Source organism: Dermacentor variabilis, chromosome 5 (assembly GCF_050947875.1).
Source record: "Dermacentor variabilis isolate Ectoservices chromosome 5, ASM5094787v1, whole genome shotgun sequence".
Classification (NCBI taxonomy): domain Eukaryota; kingdom Metazoa; phylum Arthropoda; class Arachnida; order Ixodida; family Ixodidae; genus Dermacentor; species Dermacentor variabilis.
Genome location: NC_134572.1, coordinates 80769259 through 80786873, shown reverse-complemented (window position 1 = coordinate 80786873; position 17615 = coordinate 80769259). Strand labels below are relative to the sequence as shown.

Genomic DNA, 17615 nt, shown 5'->3' with positions numbered 1-17615 from the left:
AGAGTGCCACGACAGGCTGCACACAAAAATCAAAGCAGCTGTATAAGTGTATGGTTTGTTTGTTTGTAAGGGTTAAGTCATTTTCCATTCAGAATTGAGGATATACAAACGTCATTTTCACAAAAATCGGGTCAGAAAACTTTGAACTATTTCGAAGCACGAACGCAGCTACTGCAAAAAGTCTCTCAAGCCTCCAGAGCATTGCACCTTATGTGTGAAATGGAGTATATGAACTTTGGTGAAGTGATGAGATCTGTGCTTTTGTGGCAGGCTTTGTGTCTCATTGAAATTAAAAGGAGTTAAAAAAAAATGTTCTTGCAGTGGTGAAAGACGAGGCAACTCTCCGAGCAGAATGGTGGGCTCCCAGCTGACTGAATAGAAATGCTCGTGACGGCATTGTCTAGTGCAACTGTGCAAAGTTATTTGTCAGGTTAAAAAATGTTTGAAGCAACGTTGCACTGTCCCTTTTATTTTTGTGCAGGCTAAGTCAGGCATGGTGGCAAAGAAAATTTGTGTGTGAATTCTTAATATGAAGTGTGGAAAGAAGGAAAACGCATCCTCCTGTTTAATTATGGTGTACACATGGATATACACACCATCCAGTTTCATATGGTTTGTTGTAATTTGTTAATTATAATAAAATCATGGCACTGCTATTATACATCATGCAATATGGGAGCAGTGGAATGTGAACACTGCAATGACAGGTTTCGTAAGTGACACTAGCAAATATACCTATAACCTACATTTTCAGGTTAGACTCTTGAGTAAGAGAGAGAGAGAGAGAGAGAGAGAGAGAGAGAGAGAGAGAGAGAGAGAGAGAGATTTAATGAGAACCAGCAGTTTAGTCGGCTGGGCCTAGGCCTAACATGGACGTTGAGGTCTTGCCTCTTCACCGCTTCGTAGGCCTGCTGGGTAGCCTAGAGTTGGTCGTCGAGATGGAAGTTGCGCAGGGCGGCATGCCATCTCGACGAGAGGGTCATGGGATTAAGGTCTGGGTATTGATGTTTGCACTCCCATAGCATGTGGGGGAGTGTTGCTGATTGAGTTTTACAGATCTTGCACATGTGGCTCGGGTAGATGTCGGGGTATATGATGTGATAGCGTGTGAGGGAGGGATATGTATTGGTCTGTAACAGGCGAAGGGTGGTTGCCTGTGCTCTGTTTAACTTGCAGTGAGGGGTAAGGAAGGTTCTTTCGAGGTAGTATGAAAAAGAAAAGTGTTCCTTGTGTTCTGACCTGCTAGAAAAAGACACAAAGACAAATGTGTATCCACACTGTGTCCATTAAATTCTATATTTGTGCTTTATGCAAAACTTTTAATTTTGTATATACGAAAATTGTACGCTTGCATAACAATTCTTACGTGTTTGCTTTCTGTACCTACAGTTGCACGTCATCCATTCTTAAACGTGCCATTAGATATATAGATGAATTCCTCATATTTTAATTTCGACTGATTGCTATGAAAGTCTACAAGGAATCCCTCCTTTCGGTTCGTTAATTATGATTCGTGCTTTTGAGATGTATATACCCGTGCAGCATAATATCAACATTGCAACGAGTTTCCGAGAAACACCGCTCGCACATCTGTCTTGCAGATTGGATTTTCGGGAGTGACAACAAATAAGTAATGCTCGCACGTTTTCAAATGGAATTTGAAAGAGTCATAACTGAACCAGTAAGTATGTGATTATAAAAAAACAGACAAAAAGTAGAAGGAGAGCGGCATGCAGGAAACATAGCGCCGGGTGGTCTCGCTTTGGTATCCCCGGGCTGTGCGGTTGCCCGTCAACGGCGGCGCCTTCTCAGGTCGACGTAGAATTGCGCTGTGATGGAGAACCGGCGTAGCACCTCGCGCACCGAGGCAAGGCGCGCAAAGGGACCCTTGCTGCGGCCACACACGCCCAGGTAGTCGTCGAAGTCCACGTGTACCAGCGCCACGCATAGCCGCGAGAATTGCGACAGGATGGTCTCCAGCTGCCAATGTCGGGGGAGGAGACGAGGCGAAAGGAACCCACATTTTAAAGACCAAGGAGAAACACTAAATTGGTTTAGAATGATTTATTATCCTTTTGCTAGAATCCGTTCAATGGGAGAGAGTTGTTTATTCGCAGTTCAAACGAAGGCCAAACTTTCTCGTTTTCAATTTCCCGCCGATGCGGATGACGTCAGTTCAGCATCGTGGTTTTCGTGGTATTTTCGCATTCGTGGCCATCTTTTGTGCAGGGACGTCCGCAGTAAGTTTCTGTTACATAGTTCAATCATTTTTATACAGGTAGCCTAAAGCAGATGGTTTCATAATTTGTGCCGTCATATGTGGAGCTGGTGTAGCGATAATCCACTAACGCACTTTTCCTTTTTCAGGGATTTTCGGTTTGAGTTTTAAAATTTCAGTCAGAAGGGAATCGCCATGTGTGATCGCTGGGAATATTTTAGGCTTATGAAGGAAATCAGGCAAAAAAAAAAAAATGTTGCGCTCTAGGAAGGAAGTGAATATAGCCCCATATTCTCAAACCATCCGTGACTTGCTCTAATCCTTCCTCTAATCCATGATGATCATATTTATTGGCATCTCCTTTGAAACGATGTGGAGACAAATAGTCACCTAGCGTGCTTAATTTAATCGGGTTTCACTACATCTATTGCTACTTAGTATTTTGCCTGTGTCATCTCGATCTTAACTTTCATATTTAATATTTCTGTCACTATACTGTAACATCTACATTTCAATGATTCCGGTTCTATCAGTCACTTCCCTGCTTTTTTTCCCTTGGCAATATTCTATTTTTTCCCTTGGCAATATTCTAATCGTCTCTTATCTCGACTGCTGACCAGTTAATCCTTCCATCTTTGAATTCCAGCACTTCTCCTAGCCGAGTTGACTACAGCGTTATCCCTGGAGTGCAGAACATGCTACGTTTCTCAGGAATTGCCGTGGGACCTCAATGAAGACCAATGACCACTTGCCGAGGGGCGGCGCTACCATTAACTTTCTAGGTTGTAGAGGGTAACTTTTGAGGTTGTAGAAGTAAACACGGAATTGAGAAGGTGTGGTGGTTTTCAACGAGACGGGATCCACTTCAATCACAGGCTTGGACATGAAGTGGGCTGGCGACTTGCTGGTCACGCAGTTGCTTTTTTGGGGCGCCCACGGTCAATAAGGAGGACAGTGTAGTTAGTAATGAAGTAGGTCCCATAGGGGAACCTCATAATAGCACAGCCATTAATAAGAGAAAAAGGAGGAAAACAATAAAGAGAGCTCGCCATGCAATAGGCTACATAAACATGCAGGGTGGAAGAGAAATGGAAAAGTGGGTAGAGATTGAGGAGCAGTTGCATAGAGAACAAATAGGGGTGTATGCGGTTACAGAAACGCACTTTAGAGCTGCAAGTGATTCAGAACTATGTTTGGGAAGGGTGCAACAGAACCAAATGGGAAAGAAAAGAAGGGGGAGTCGGAATGCTCGTTCACCAGGGAGCCAAATAGAAAAGAGTAAAATCAAAATGTCAAGTGCATCTTTGGTTATCATGTGCAGTGAGTGGAAAGAAAACTTGGCTAGGCGTAACGTATTTGTGGACTGGAAATAATTGCAGAGAAAGGAATGGAGAGTTAGTGGGATGTCTAAGTGAAGATATTAAGGGTTTCGGGAATGGTGCTGAAATTATTCTATTAGGTGACATGAATGCCCACATACAGGATCTAGATGGCTATACCGACAACAATAGGAAGTCAATGCTACATCTTTGTGAGCAACATAAGCTCGTTATCGTGAATACAGGGCTTAAGTGTGACGGGCAAACCACGTGGGAAATCGGCAATCGACCATTGATTACTGCCTGATGACAGAAGGAATCCATGATAAGTTGAAAGAAATGGTCCTTTACGAGGAAGGGTATAGCAGCATGGGAGCGAGCATAAACGCATCATTTTGAAAATGGGATATGTAGTTGCGAAAGAGAGCAAGGAGAGCAAAATGACCAGTCGGAATTTGAACGCTGAGCAAATAACAAATGTAGGGACAAGAGCTGAGGAAGAACTTGGCAAATGATCAAGCACTGAGTGGGAATATGGTGAGCTTCTAAGTGTAATAACGACAGAAATACGGAAAGGGAAGCAACATGCTCATTGGAAAGGAAAAAAATAAACCGAAAAGCTGGTGAAACAGGGAGATACAAGAAGCGATCGCCAAACGACAGAAGACCTCCCGAGAGCACGGGCAGGCAAAAAAAGCGCAGTTGCCGCAGGATGAAGTAGCCAGAAAATGGGCAATATACCGGGAGAAAAAATCTATGGTTCAAATACTGGTTCAAGCAAAGATATAAGGTAAAAGTTAACGTTGGTTGTCAGAAATACGTGAAAAAAAGAAGGCCGCACCTAGAATTTTTTGGTACCACACAAACTTATTAGGCAGGAAGTCTGCAATAATACAACAGCACATCCCAGACGAAGATGGAAACAAATCGGAAGGGGACGCGGCATTAACTTACATCCGAAAAATAACAGCCGAATCTTTTCAAGTCAATGACGAGGTTTTTCTTGAAAAAAAAAAAGCATGAAAGAGAACAAAATGGAAAAGGAGCTGGTGCTGAGAAATTTCAACTGGAAGAAAGCCGAAGAGAAAATTCTGAAGCGCACAGCCACAGGGCTAGGCGAGGTTCCCGTTAGGATGATCAATGAACTAGGACCAAAAAGTAAGGAAGGTCTGTTGAAAGCAGTATAAAAAACTTTAAAACATATGCGAATACCAGACATTTGGTGACAAAACAAAATGAATCTAATTTATAAAGGTAAGGGGGAGGAAGACAGAATTCACTCGTATAGACCATTGACCATTACATCGGTAATATACAGGCTAGCAATGCAGGCACTAAAATCAAAGCTTCAAGCATGGGCAGAGAATAATGGCATTTTGGGAGAACTTTAGTATGGCTTCAGAACAGGTAGGCGTCTGGATGATGACTTATTTGTCCTTACTAAGTCTATTGAAATATCCAGATTTGAAAAGAGACCGTTATATGCGGCCTTTTTAGACATTGCAGGAGCATATGACAACGTAGGACGCAACATTTTGTGGGATATTCTGGAAGGGGAAGGCTTGGGCGATGATTGCATACAGCTTTTGAGGGAGATTTACCTAGAAAGTACCGTTTACATTGAATGGGAAGATGAGGAGCGAGGAGAAAATTGATACATACAAGGGAATGAGGCAGGGGTGCCCTTTATCCCCACTGCTGTTTATGATGTACATGGTGAGGATGGTGAGACCGCTGAAGAAAGTAATACCGGGTTTAATCTCTCACACATTCAGGTGGGTACAGAAGTAGAGCAGCAGCTTCCAGGTTTGTTTTATGTGGATGACATTGTGTTGCTAGCCAGCAAGCAAAGTGATATGCAACGTCTGGTTAATATCTGTGGATAAGAAGGCGAGAACTTAGGCCTCAAATTTAGCGTTAAGAAGTCAGGTGTTATGGTATTCAATGAAAACTGAACAGACAGTGTCAATTAAGGGCCAGGAAATACTTTGGGTAAAAGAATATAAATACCTTGGTACATGTATAAACGAAAGTGATAGATATCTGGAAACACAGGAAGAAACAATAACAAAGGGGAAGAGAAATGCGGTCATAATGAAGCACGGAGCACTATGGGGATACGATAGGTGCGAGGTGCTCCGGGGTATGTGGAAAGCTATAATGGTTCCGGAACTTACATTTGAAAATGTGGTTGGTTGCTTGAAATCAGGTGTACCATCGGGACTTGATGGCAACCAAAGATCAGTGGGATGCCCCGCATTGGGCGCTCACAAGAAAACTACAAATGAAGCTGTGCGGGGTGATATGGGTGACAGAAGCTCACAGTAAAATTGATTATGAAGGGCGACTGAGGAATATAGAAGAAGGTAAATGGGCTGGAAGAGTTTTCAGGTATTTGTACAAGAAAAGCATTGATTCACAGTGGAGGAAAAGAACTAGGAAGTTTACCAGCAAGTATTCGACCTGTATGGTGAGATACATGGCAACAAAGAACATCAAGCGGAAAGTCAGAGAGGCTAAGATAATTTCATGGGTGGCGGCAATGGAAAAGAAACCTGCTATGGGTAACTATGTAAGAGGAAAAAACGAAATAAGGAAATCAACAATATATAATAACTCCAAGGGAAGCTTATTACTTTTAGAAATGAGATCAGGATGCCTTAGAACACGCACTTATAAAGCGAGATATAAGAAGGAAGGAGAAGCATGTGCTTGCTGCGGTAAAGCTAGGGAAACAATGGAGCATGTTGTGTTAGAATATGAAGATATCTGCCCAGCGGTCGATTTAGGCATCTCTGGCCTCCTTGAAGCCGTTGGGTTCAGTGAGAGCTGTCCACAGCAGAGATGGGTCAGCGGCGATAGGAAGATTGGTGGAAGAAAAGTAGGGAAACGACAAACAACAAGGGCATGCAAAAACAAAGTTCCCAATGGGGGTTCAGAGAGGTTGGTTATGGGAATTCATCGTGGGTTTTTTTCCTTTCCTTTTTTTCTTTTTTAACATAGGTAGAACATTAGGCAATATATTAGCAAGAGCTTGGTGGCACAACCCACCGCCCCGTTCCAAAGGGGACGCTCATAGTATCCATTCATCTATACATAGAGTCGAAGTGAAGTGTTGAGTGGAGGAATTTTCTAGAATACGGGGTATAAAGTTGTGACCTGTTTTCTGCCATTATGACAAGTTCAAGTCGCTCTCGCACATGGCGTCTCTGATGTAAGCACTCTCGCTCCTCATTTTCAAATTCAAGCGCAAGCTGACGAAGTGCTGCGGCCTTGGTAAAGCCTCCGAGTTTATCGCGGCACGTTATTATGGCACCAGCTTGCCTGTGCTTGGCGAATGACGACTCTAGCTTCCAACATTTCGGTGCACATCTTTTCGTATTTTCCCGCCTTTTCCTGCTCTCTTTGCGTGATAACGACATATGACACTCGAGGCTTCAGACAAAATGACATGAACCAGTGGTGACAGTAACTTGCTCTCGCAAGTAAAATTTTGCGTGACTATCTCCGAGACACAATTTAAGAGGCTTAAAATGGAGCATTATGTGGGATATGCGTTACTACAATATCGCATGTGAAATTTTTATTCCGAAGAGCAAACTAACAATAATGAAACTAAAACAAGAGCATTTAGGTACCAATGCAAACAACTTGCTATCCCAACTAGAGGTGTATGCATATTTTCTGTTCTTGTGTCTCCGTTTCTCTTGCGCTGTAACCAAGAGAATTATAGTGTTATCAGTTCCTCCATGTTGACAAACTCTTCCTGCAGATGGCCGGGTACGCACAACAGCAATTCCTCATTTTTCTTTAACTAAGGTATCAGCAGTGTAGTCAACTGCACTACTTTGTGGAGTAGCTGACAGAAATCCCATCTGCTTGTAGAGCGCTGAAAAATATATATGCAGAAGGTTGCGGAGGGAGGGGGGATTTCATACCCTTGCACAGAAAACGCTCTGGAAATTCTTTTTTGTTACATTTCTTCCCCGAGATTACGAAGTTATTCGGCAGGTGTGGGGTGTTACGGACCTTAATGTCGAGTGATGCAACGTCGTCGTAGGCCTCCAGGCGGTGAAAGCTCATGCCACCCTTTCCCGGAACTTCAGCATAGTTCGCGGCATTGGAACTGTCGAAACGCACATTCTCCCAGAGCCGACAGTGCTGCGGGGAAAGAGAGGTCACGTGAGTCCGCAGCGCGCTCGAGTTGTACGTGTCTCGGGAGCAGCATCACTGAGCGCACCATGTCTTGGCCATGTGACAAAACTTCGCAGGCACGGTGCTGTAAAACAGCACAGGCGTCCGAGTCTCATTTTGTTCGAAAATTCATTGTCTGTGCTATAACAGAAACACTGAAAAATTGTGGACACTGACAAATAACTAGACAGCCCACTGGACTATGTAGCAGAAACTTATGATTGCACTGTAACTTTCCAAACTGACTCTCTTTTCTTTTTGTCATCACTTCGCAACCAAGTCTAAATCACAGTTAGGTTGAATGAATCTTAGGAGGGGTACCGTAAAGTTATTAGTGTCTTCAGTTGTTTCAGACGCCAACAGATCACGCACTTTCGCAAATCTGTCATTGTCTTCGTGCCCACCACACAAGATCTCGGAGAACATTCTAATGACCAGGTGGTAATTAGCCATAACGGACTGACACAAGCCGAATCAGAGTTCGGTGTTCTCACTGTTTAAACATTATTGTTTCGTAACATCAACTTTAGTTAGTGGTTCTAGCGCACTCGCCTGCATGTACGAGACCGGGTAGAAGTCCTGGCAGGTCTCTCCGAAGCTCGTGTGCTCCAGCGGCAGCAGGAACCGTATCACCGCCAGTGTCAGCGTGAAGCACACTGAGCCTTGGTCCACCTGGGACGCCGCGCGGTCCATCCATGCAAGCACGGCGTTCTACGCGCGCCGAACATGGGCTCACGTCACGGCAATGTACACACTTTTTTGGAAAGTTGCGAGGACAAGTGGGTGTGACCAAACCTGAGCGGCCACGAATACATGAAATTTATTGTGAAACAAACATACGCATTATATAGGTTTAGGCACTCGTAGGTTGAGTGTGCACATACGAAAAAAACGATGCTTTATTTCCTATGTTTCGGCATTCCCCGTCGAAGGCAGGACCCCTGCTGAAACGTAGGAAAGAAAGCATCGTTTTTTTCTTACGTGCGTCCTCAACTTACAAGTGCCATTCCCTGACGAAGGCCGGAACTCGGCAGAAGCGTAGAAAATAAAGCGTCGTCTTTTTCGTACGTGCGTCCTCAACCTACAGGTGCCTCTTCATACCGGATACCGGCAGACTCTCACCTTATATATATATAATTTCCAAGAAGTGCAGGCGCACATAATGAAGTAAACACAAACATTTAATTTGAAAGAGAAAGAAAGAAAGATTTATTTTCTTCTGTATCTTTACAGAAACGGGGCTAAGAGCAAAATGCATCGAGGCCTGACAGACGCTCCTGCTCCGTTAATATTTTGGCAATTTCGACGTTTCGGCCGGGGTCCAGCCTATTGCAAGCACCCAGAGCTCAATTTATGCATTTTCTCTTTAAGAGTCAAATTTAAAAAAATACGAAAAAAGAAACGTACGGCGTCATAATAACAACACGTGTACATTCACTCAAGAAAAAGAAAACAAAAAAAAAACAACGAGAAAACAATAACTTAGGTAGCCTATGAATACAAACACGTGTACATGCTGTGGCGCCCACAAGGCGTGCGAAGTATGAAATGGAAAGGCGCAGCCAGTGGAATGGAGGGGAGAGGGGTCACATTTTAGCATAGACATTTGAGGGGTCGCCGCTGCTAGCAGATAGCTGTCTTTCTTGTTCTGTGTTTGAAGTTACTGCAACTTTTGTGAGACCACGAAGATGGTCAATATGCCCCCATCTTTATATGACAACCATACTGTGACCTCTACTAACCTCCGAGTTCCACGAACTGAATTCCACTGCATTCTTTGCACAGGTGGTTATCTTTTGTGATTGAAGGCAAACTGTTTTTTATACAAAGTCTATGCATGCATGAAAAATAAGATAATGAAAAATTATATCACAAAGTGAAGTGATAGACATCTACATAGCAGAAGGGCGAGAAGAATCTCTAATGTATAATGCGGAAATATACATATAGCTTCAGAAGCAGGCTATATATAACATATATAACCTTAGAAACGCATAAAACAGACAGTAAGGATATTCATTGTAGCACCAAACATGTCGGCAATCTTGGAAACGTGTCTCTTACCAGTTGGGCATGCACGTCAGCCTACCCATGCTTTCATTAGTTCCCCTAGAATGTGTGCTGATCTTGTGCATTAGGAATGACTTGTAAGCTTGTCTGTTGTAGTGAGTGGAGAATCCTGGTTTGAAAATAGTGGCCTTAAATTTTTCGATAGGGTAGCCTAGTGTGCTCACATATTTGTAGAGGGTGAGCTGCAGCATAAATTTGACATGTGATTTGTGATTATTAAAGCGCAGCCTAAAAAGGGTTTCCGTTCGTCTTATGTATTGTGCGCCACAAATGGTGCATTCGAGGAGATATACAATGTTACAAGTATGGCAGTTGTTATCCCCTTGGATTTTGAATGAAAATGAAGATGCGGTGCTCATGGCAACGTTAGCGGTACTCATCATGGGACAGAGTTTGCATCGAGTACTTCCGCATGGTGCGCAGCCTTTTAAGTCAACCGAGTTTATTTTGGAGGACGTGACAACATCTCTGAGCTTGGTGGCCCGTCTGTACGCCACCCGCGGAGGTTCAGGAACAATTTGGCGCATTTTTTCGCTCTGCAAGAGCATGGTATGGTGTTTCCGGAGGATACTAATTATGTTGGGAGTTGATGCTGAATACCAGAGAATAATGAATCTGGGGGAGCTGGTTTGATGTTGATGATCGCATGACGATCAAGGTTGTCTGCTTTCTGAATCGCGTTGCTGATGAAAGAGGGAGGATAACGCGGGCGTAGTACTCGATACACAGAGTTGCTCACAGTTCGATGCAAAGTCCTCTCTTTTAGTGCATATCCGCTTGAAACGGAGAGCTTGGCTGTTTGGGATTGCTGTTTCCCAATGTCTTACATGGCTACTATGAGAACGCAATTGTTGGCGCTCGTTAGTTGGTTTTCTGTAAACTATTGTGACAAGCTTGTTCTGAGAACGAGAAGAAAGGGGGTTAACCGAGGGAACCGATTTTTATTAATCATGTCATGAGAAGCGAACAAAGACACCAAGAACAACATAGGGGAAACTACATGTAATTAATAATTGAAATAAAGAAATGCCAAATTAATGGCAATGAAAGTGGATGAAAGAAACACCTGCGGCAAGTTGTTTTTTCATCCACTTTCATTGCCATCAATTTATCATTTCTTTATTTCAATTATGAATTACATGTAATTTCCCCTATGTTTTCCTTGGTGTTGAAATTTGTTGGCTTCTCATGATGAGCTTGTTGTCAGTGTGCACAACAGCCGCAAGTTTATTGCAGTACTTACCATAGTGAACGTCTGGCGATTGCTGTCGGGCGAGCGGCTGAAAGAGTTCGGCAAGAAGGTGGCGCACTCTCCCTCCTTACGTGGCGGCACGTGAGTCTCCAGCAGGGTGAAGTCCGTCAGCCTGCGGCGCGCGCGTCGCGTCTCTGTTCACCATAGAAGCGGACGCTGTGAACAACCGTTGCCTAAAGCGGTAACCACATGGGACTCAGTTCCGACGTATTCGCGGCGTCCACGCGTCAACCACGCGACGACCGCGTTGTTTTCGACGCTGTCAAGGCGCCGCGTGCGTTTGAAACCAGAATTCATGTGTGGATTTCTTGCTGTAATCTGTTGTGCTACTTGAACGATTACCTATACATAAACAACGCAATCGCATACTCTTATACGAAGCATGGTCTCTCTCGCGAACGTTAAGTAGGCGTTTATTGTGTGCCCATTGTCACCTCGCAGTTCGCGCATAGCGAGATAAACACGTGCAATGCTGCGTTTATAGCGCCTATGTGGCGTTCGACAGCACAAGCGAGCTTCTCGGTCTCGGAGCATGTTGGCATTCTCGTCGGGCACGGCGACGTCTACCGTTGCGCCTCGCCTCACCTGATGAGTTCTTTGATGCGGTGCTCCAAGAAGAGGCTCTTCACCCTGTTATCCATGTCGTACAGCCAGAAGATGCTGAACAGGAGCAGCAGCTTGCCCGAGAACGCCGTCCGGAACTCCTGTGGTTGGCATATACTTTTCTTCATTACGACTGAATCTTGTGGTGACCGAACAGGTTGCTGTGTGCTATATACAAGAGACGATCAACACGCTGAGCAAGACGGCGGAACAGCCTTTTGAAAAACCACCGTTGTTATTTACTCACGGTATCTCCGCTGCACGAGACATCGTAAATGTCACCGATGGGCGCACATGCCTATTGTTAAACAATTTTAGCACAGAGCGACGGCACCTACCAAAGGGAACGGCTGCAGCCTATTTCGACAACGTCGCTTTTGTTCGTGGCTGCTTTTCAGTACTCGAGGAAGCGTCTGCACAAGACCCGGCACCTGTGCTCGACGTAAACACTACTTTGCCACAACACAAGCGAGAACGGCTTCTTGCGATCCTGGCCGAGTTCCACGACTGCTTTGCGTCGACGTCAAGAGTCGCCCGGACGCCCCTAGCCAAGCAGCGAATAACCACAGAGGACGCAACGAGACCGAGTCACCGCGACTCTTATCGTGTGCCCCTAAACGAACGCGAGGCGATACAACAGCAAGTAAACCAAATGCTTGAAAACGATCTGATTCAGCCTTCCGAGAGCCCCTGGGCATCATCTGTAGTTTTGGTCAAGAAGGACGGCAGCCTGCGTTTCCATGTGGATTCTCGAAAGCTAAATCAGGCGGCTAAAGAAAGGCGTGTATCTGTTTCCCCGTATAGAAGATTCACTTGAGGGCTAGGTTTCGAAACGCTCGTTATTTCTCTTCCATGGATTTAAAAATCGGGCATCGGCAAATTGAGGTAGACCCTAGAGAGACCGCGAGAAAACCGCTTTTGTCACGCCAGATGGACTATACGAATTCAAGGTCTGGCCTTTCTGCCTGTGCTCTGCATCTGCTACTTTCCAACAGCTTATGGATTCCGTGCTTTTGGGGCTGAAATGGAAAACCTGCTTAGTCTATCTCGACAATGTCATAGTGTTTTCCGCAACGTTTGAAGAGCACCTTGACCGGCTTAATCTGCAGTCAATACGGTCCGCCGGCCTCAGTCTAAAGCAGGAGAAATGTAATTTTTGCTTTGAGGAGCTAGAGTTTCTTGACCACGTCGTCAGTCACGTAGGCGTCCAACCTGATTCTAACAAGATTGCCACTTTCGCCCAGTTCCCTGTATACCCGCAGATAAAAAGGCTGTCAGGCGCTTTCTGGGCCTCTGCCCAGCACCTTTCGCCCAAAACGTTCGTCAAGCGCAGCGTCGCCTCGGACGTGAAAAGGGTTACTTCTCAATTTGCCGAAAGCTGAAGTGGGCGGATGTTGCAATTGAAGAGCATGGAATGACAGCGTCGCCGAAATCTGCCAAACTGGCTCTTCCCATTTTTCGCTTCTCTTGGAAAAGCAGGGGGACACTCCACCCCTCTAGTCCCGTCGAGTGCTGAATGAACTCAACTGAACGCACCATAGCCACCGTGCGTGTCAATGCGTCAGTGGTATCTGGTGTGAGGTGTCACCCTTGTACCCCGCCGGAAAGCATCACGGGATGTTTCGGTGACGAAATGGTTAAGCTCTTCACATCCGAAGTTGTTTGAGTTTCCGCTAGAGCCACGTGAAATATTGCGCTTTGTTGCGGCAAAAGGTGTCATATAGGGTTCGGGCTACCCCGCTCCCACTGCCCTTTTTCTTAGATTTTTCTCATCTCCCTGTCCTCCCCGAATCGTTGCCCTTGCACAAAATACAATTTGCAGCTGCAGTGCGGTGTCGGGAGAGATAAGCCCCACGTGTCAACGCACATCCTTCTTTGGATGTAACTAGCCTTGAGTATGGTGACGTAGGCGTCGATGCGGCCTGGGTCCAGGCGCTGCTCGAGGAAGACGAGGCCGTCGATGCGCCGGTTGCTCAGCCAGTTGGCCGCACGGCGCGCCAGGTCGCGCGCTTTTCCCTGGCCGGCGAACGCCAGCGGCCACGAGTCGGCGGTGTCAGCGGCGCCCAAAGTGGTCGGGGGCTCGCGCACACCCATCACTAGTTGCCACTGCCTCGCGCTGTCACCCTCAGCGCTGTCCTTCAGCGCCAGGAAGGTGCTGAAAGCTGCGCCATGGCACGTGGCAACTTCACATGTGGACCCCGTAAACGAGAGTAAGCAAATGCTACATGGTTGTGTTCGGGTTACATGGTTAGTACGTGGTTACTCGATACTTCCATGGTTAACGATCTGCGTAGCGTCTGGATATGACGCACAGCTATAGCCTTGCATCACGCAGGTCTTGACGTGCGCTCGATATGATTATATTTCTGCGAGCTCTTGCATTTAAGCTTCTTGCGAGTTGTGAAAGGGAACTTTTCAGGGCCTGCAGTGTGGTTTCAACGACTGCAGCCGGCTGACTGCATTGATGTGTGGCATTAATGTACATCATTCTTATTTATCTTATTGCTTTTATTGTATGACATGCCAAAGCAGCCAATGGAGATGGGAAGGATATTGCACAAGGAGTCTGCTGTTAAGTGCAACAAAATCGACGTGCTTATATTGAATAACCTAATAAGGCAAGTGTTTCGAGTTTTTAGCTAAGTTTCATCGGTGTAGATGCTGGAAGTGCGATATTTGAAGAGGCTCACTAGACACTGCATGTGGTTCGTCGTCACGTAATTCATTTATGCATGCTTTGACCCGTGGGTTTGACTTCAGCCTTTTGATCGCTGTGCATTGTACCAACGACGGACTCCATTGGAACCAAGAAAGCCGCGGCTACTTACAAGAACAATCAGTGCTATTCTGGACACGGTCAATTTCGTCATATTGTCGAATTCGCCATCTTGCCAGCTCTGATTGGCTGAGAGCGTTGCTACGCGCGGCCTCTCCGATTAGCTCTAAACGCGGCCATCGCACAATTTGACAACATGACTGAATTGTCCAGTAACTCCCCAGTATCCGAAGCACTATAGAGCACACTCTACCAGTACAACCAATTCGCGTACCCCTGCGGGCGCCCGGCCTAGTGTCGAGCTGCAGCCAGTCCTCGCCGGCGCCCATAATGGCGCCGCTGTAAACCAAGTGGCTGCACAGACTCGTGGGCCACGGGCCGTCGAAAGTGGCGCCGAAGAAGCACAGCAGCTGCACGGGGTTTTCGCCACCTGCCATACGACGACAGTGCATGTAAACCAAAGCAGCCAGCGGCCATGTGCACGTGACATTCAATATAGTGGTCCTCCATTTCTCGATGCGGGCATGGTCGAGCTCTGCGCACGCAACGCATAGTGCAGTTAAATTCGCAAAGCGGCTGTCTGATTCTGTGCGAGGAGCTGCCACTATAGGTATATAACTATTCGCTCCCCGTACCGCGGTCGATAGCTGGTGTGAGTCCATGTAACGTTCGTTAATAATACACGAGGGGGGTATTTTGCGTGATGATTGTTACGCATGCACACTTTTCGCGTTTCTCTCTCGTGGTTGTGGCTGGAGGTACCTACGTGCTTCTTTTTATTCCTCGTTATTATTTCTTAATTGTTCGTTCTGTAGTATTTGATATAAGCAACACTGCCACGTCATGCTTGAATACGTCCTCAAATATACCGAATTAAGCATACATGTAGAAGCACGTTACTCGGCAGCATTGCTGTCGCCACCAGCTTGAGTTTTCCGGGAGTTAGGAATATAGATGTATGATCAGCGATATCTTGAATACATGATGCCTTGACATGCTTACAAAGCGGTCGTTCGAGATTCGAAAGCACCTGAGTGAGTGGATGAGAGGAAGCCGCATAAATTGATGGCGACATCCTCGTTACGCAGCTGTGCGGTGGTCGCGCCTCTTCACTCAAGGACATGACGCCTTCAACCAGCTCTGGCACAATACCCAACGGGCACATATAAATGTGTCCGCGGCGTATACGTTCCACATGCGCTATAAACCAAAGCTGCCAACTGAAGGCACGATCAAAGAACACGTGGTGTAATTACTGGATGGGTGTACATGATTGATATAATTCTTGCAGCGCAATCTTGACTCAGATCTGACATGCACAATAGAAATAGGAAATGAGTGACTATCAGGCATCGGTATGCCACATTTGACATTCTTCAGCTACCTTCGTTACGAAGACGTTCTGTTGCAATTGGTCAGTGCTGAATTTTTAATAAACAGTATTTTGCCGAGGCAGTTAAACCACTTTCGTGTTCTAAGGAATAGTCTACGGAAGAAAGCGAACTTCGAAAACTAGCTGTACGATCAGCCCATTCATTTCTGATTTGCGTGCACTAGGACATCCGTGTGAGATAGAGAAAAAAAATTAAGAGACGAGAGACAGCCTTGCCATAAAAATAGACGCCGCGCTACGTGCATTCCCAACCTCCGCCTAGCTGCAGGATATTTTTTTTTAAATTTTATTTAGAACATACTGCAGGCCTACAGTAGGCCCAAGCAGGCAGGGACAATACATAATATATGCAAAAAGAACAGGATTAACAATGTTAAATGTTAAATACAAGTTGTAACACAAAATACAGCAATAAATACAAGGCTCAGATGCAAAATAGAAAAAGTAAACGTAGAAATAAATGGCTCTCAAATTAAATGCAGTGAAGAAAACATTGAGTCAAAAGAATCAGCTCTGGTTAAAAGATCTGGCGAACATCAGCCTGCACCAGGCGTTACATTCTGCTACGCTTGCATACGCGTAAAGAAACAAGAAAAAAGTTTGCGTTCACAGCGTCACTCATCCTTAGGGATGCTCGTTCAGTAAATGTCAAACTAGTCAAAAATTGGCCATACTTGAAGACGCATTGTGCGCTGCCTCTGGGTTCTTGGGCACGTGGTGATGTTTGGAGGCCGTCGCTGCCCCTCTGTCCGCGTGTCCCGCGTCCATCACTGTAAGCATGTAGCAATTAAGCAGTTGACGGATTCAGCCGTTCTTGTAAACAGAGCCAGTAATGTTATTTTTACGTTTCAAAACCACATTTTTGCTGTCAGGGGTGCCGTGTTGGGAAGCTCCGAATTAACGGTGATTGTCTGGTACTATTTTTGCGCAGACTCATAAACCGAAGTACCCAAGGTGGCTTCGGATACCGCTAACAAGCAAGGACGCTTGGGCCAGTTGGTTCGACATTTTAGGAACGCGGCGGGACAGACGTAGACTGAAAGGAAGATGTATAGACACACACAGACGCCTTAAAACCTGTGTTTCTAAATATTTCTTTTTCGCTACTTTTAGTATCTCACTTGCACCTCCTGAGCTGGTAAACTCGCAAGCAGTTGAGTGGACGGCAAGTGACTACTTTTGTGCCACGCCTCATTAAAAACTATAAAACCTTAAAGAAAATACGAGCAAAACGCCCTGCGCGCTGCATTTCTCTTTCGAAGTATCATCTACTGCATCCGCTACAAAGGAAGTGCAGTCCACGTAGAACTTGCAGAACCTACACAGGTAAAGGACTACAGAACAGGGCATCTGCACTTGAGAATGCTGCCGGAACGGCGCTGCTCCCCCAAGGGGTAGGAGAAAGGGCACTAGTGCTCGGTTACGGGAACCGCCGGAAGCCACGTCCACGTGACGCAAAGGGCTGTGCTTATGGCGCTGTCGCGTTTCAGCAGAGCTCACCTCTTGGGCTGCGGGCGCCGAGGCAGCATTTCAGGAAAACGCACCGAGAAAGGATTTAAAAAAAATGAAAAAAGCAAAGTAGTTCGACTGATAGTTTACCTGTGGGTCGTGATTAAAAATGAGCGCCTGGAATTTAGACTCGCTCGGTTTAGGGGTCGTACACTCATCAACTTATAACGGAAGACTGCCGTGTTCGATTGGCGGTACCCAAAAGTGGTGGTTCAGGGGCTGTGGTGATTTCTTACTGATTACGGCTTGATAGTTTCGGCTCCTAGCCTCAGTGATTGCAT

At 45.7% G+C, this 17615-nt stretch overlaps 1 protein-coding gene across 1 annotated transcript; it reads right to left on the bottom strand.

Annotated features, from left to right (window-relative positions):
* Window positions 1–1202: 1202 nt before the first annotated feature.
* On the bottom strand, window positions 1203–14856 carry LOC142582874 (uncharacterized). The gene is made up of 7 exons (XM_075692965.1): window positions 14707–14856; window positions 13547–13818; window positions 11639–11757; window positions 11045–11165; window positions 8284–8442; window positions 7567–7698; window positions 1203–1980 (listed from the first exon to the last, which is right to left on the bottom strand). The coding sequence occupies exons 1-7, from the start codon at window positions 14759–14761 to the stop codon at window positions 1792–1794; spliced, it is 1047 nt and encodes a 348-aa protein (XP_075549080.1). The 5' UTR covers window positions 14762–14856; the 3' UTR covers window positions 1203–1791.
* Between the last annotated feature and the right edge of the window lie 2759 nt (window positions 14857–17615).

What these genes read in the sequence shown, in the direction of transcription:
- LOC142582874 (XM_075692965.1), bottom strand. Translation starts at nt 14,761, where the DNA reads ATGGGCGCCGGCGAGGACTGGCTGCAGCTCGACACTAGGCCGGGCGCC. An exon ending in TAGGCCGGGCGCCCGCAGGG is followed by an intron (nt 13,819 to 14,706) that starts GTACGCGAATTG and finishes GCCATGGCGCAG; the next exon opens with CTTTCAGCACCTTCCTGGCG. An exon ending in CGCATCAAAGAACTCATCAG is followed by an intron (nt 11,166 to 11,638) that starts GTGAGGCGAGGC and finishes CGCGCGCCGCAG; the next exon opens with GCTGACGGACTTCACCCTGC.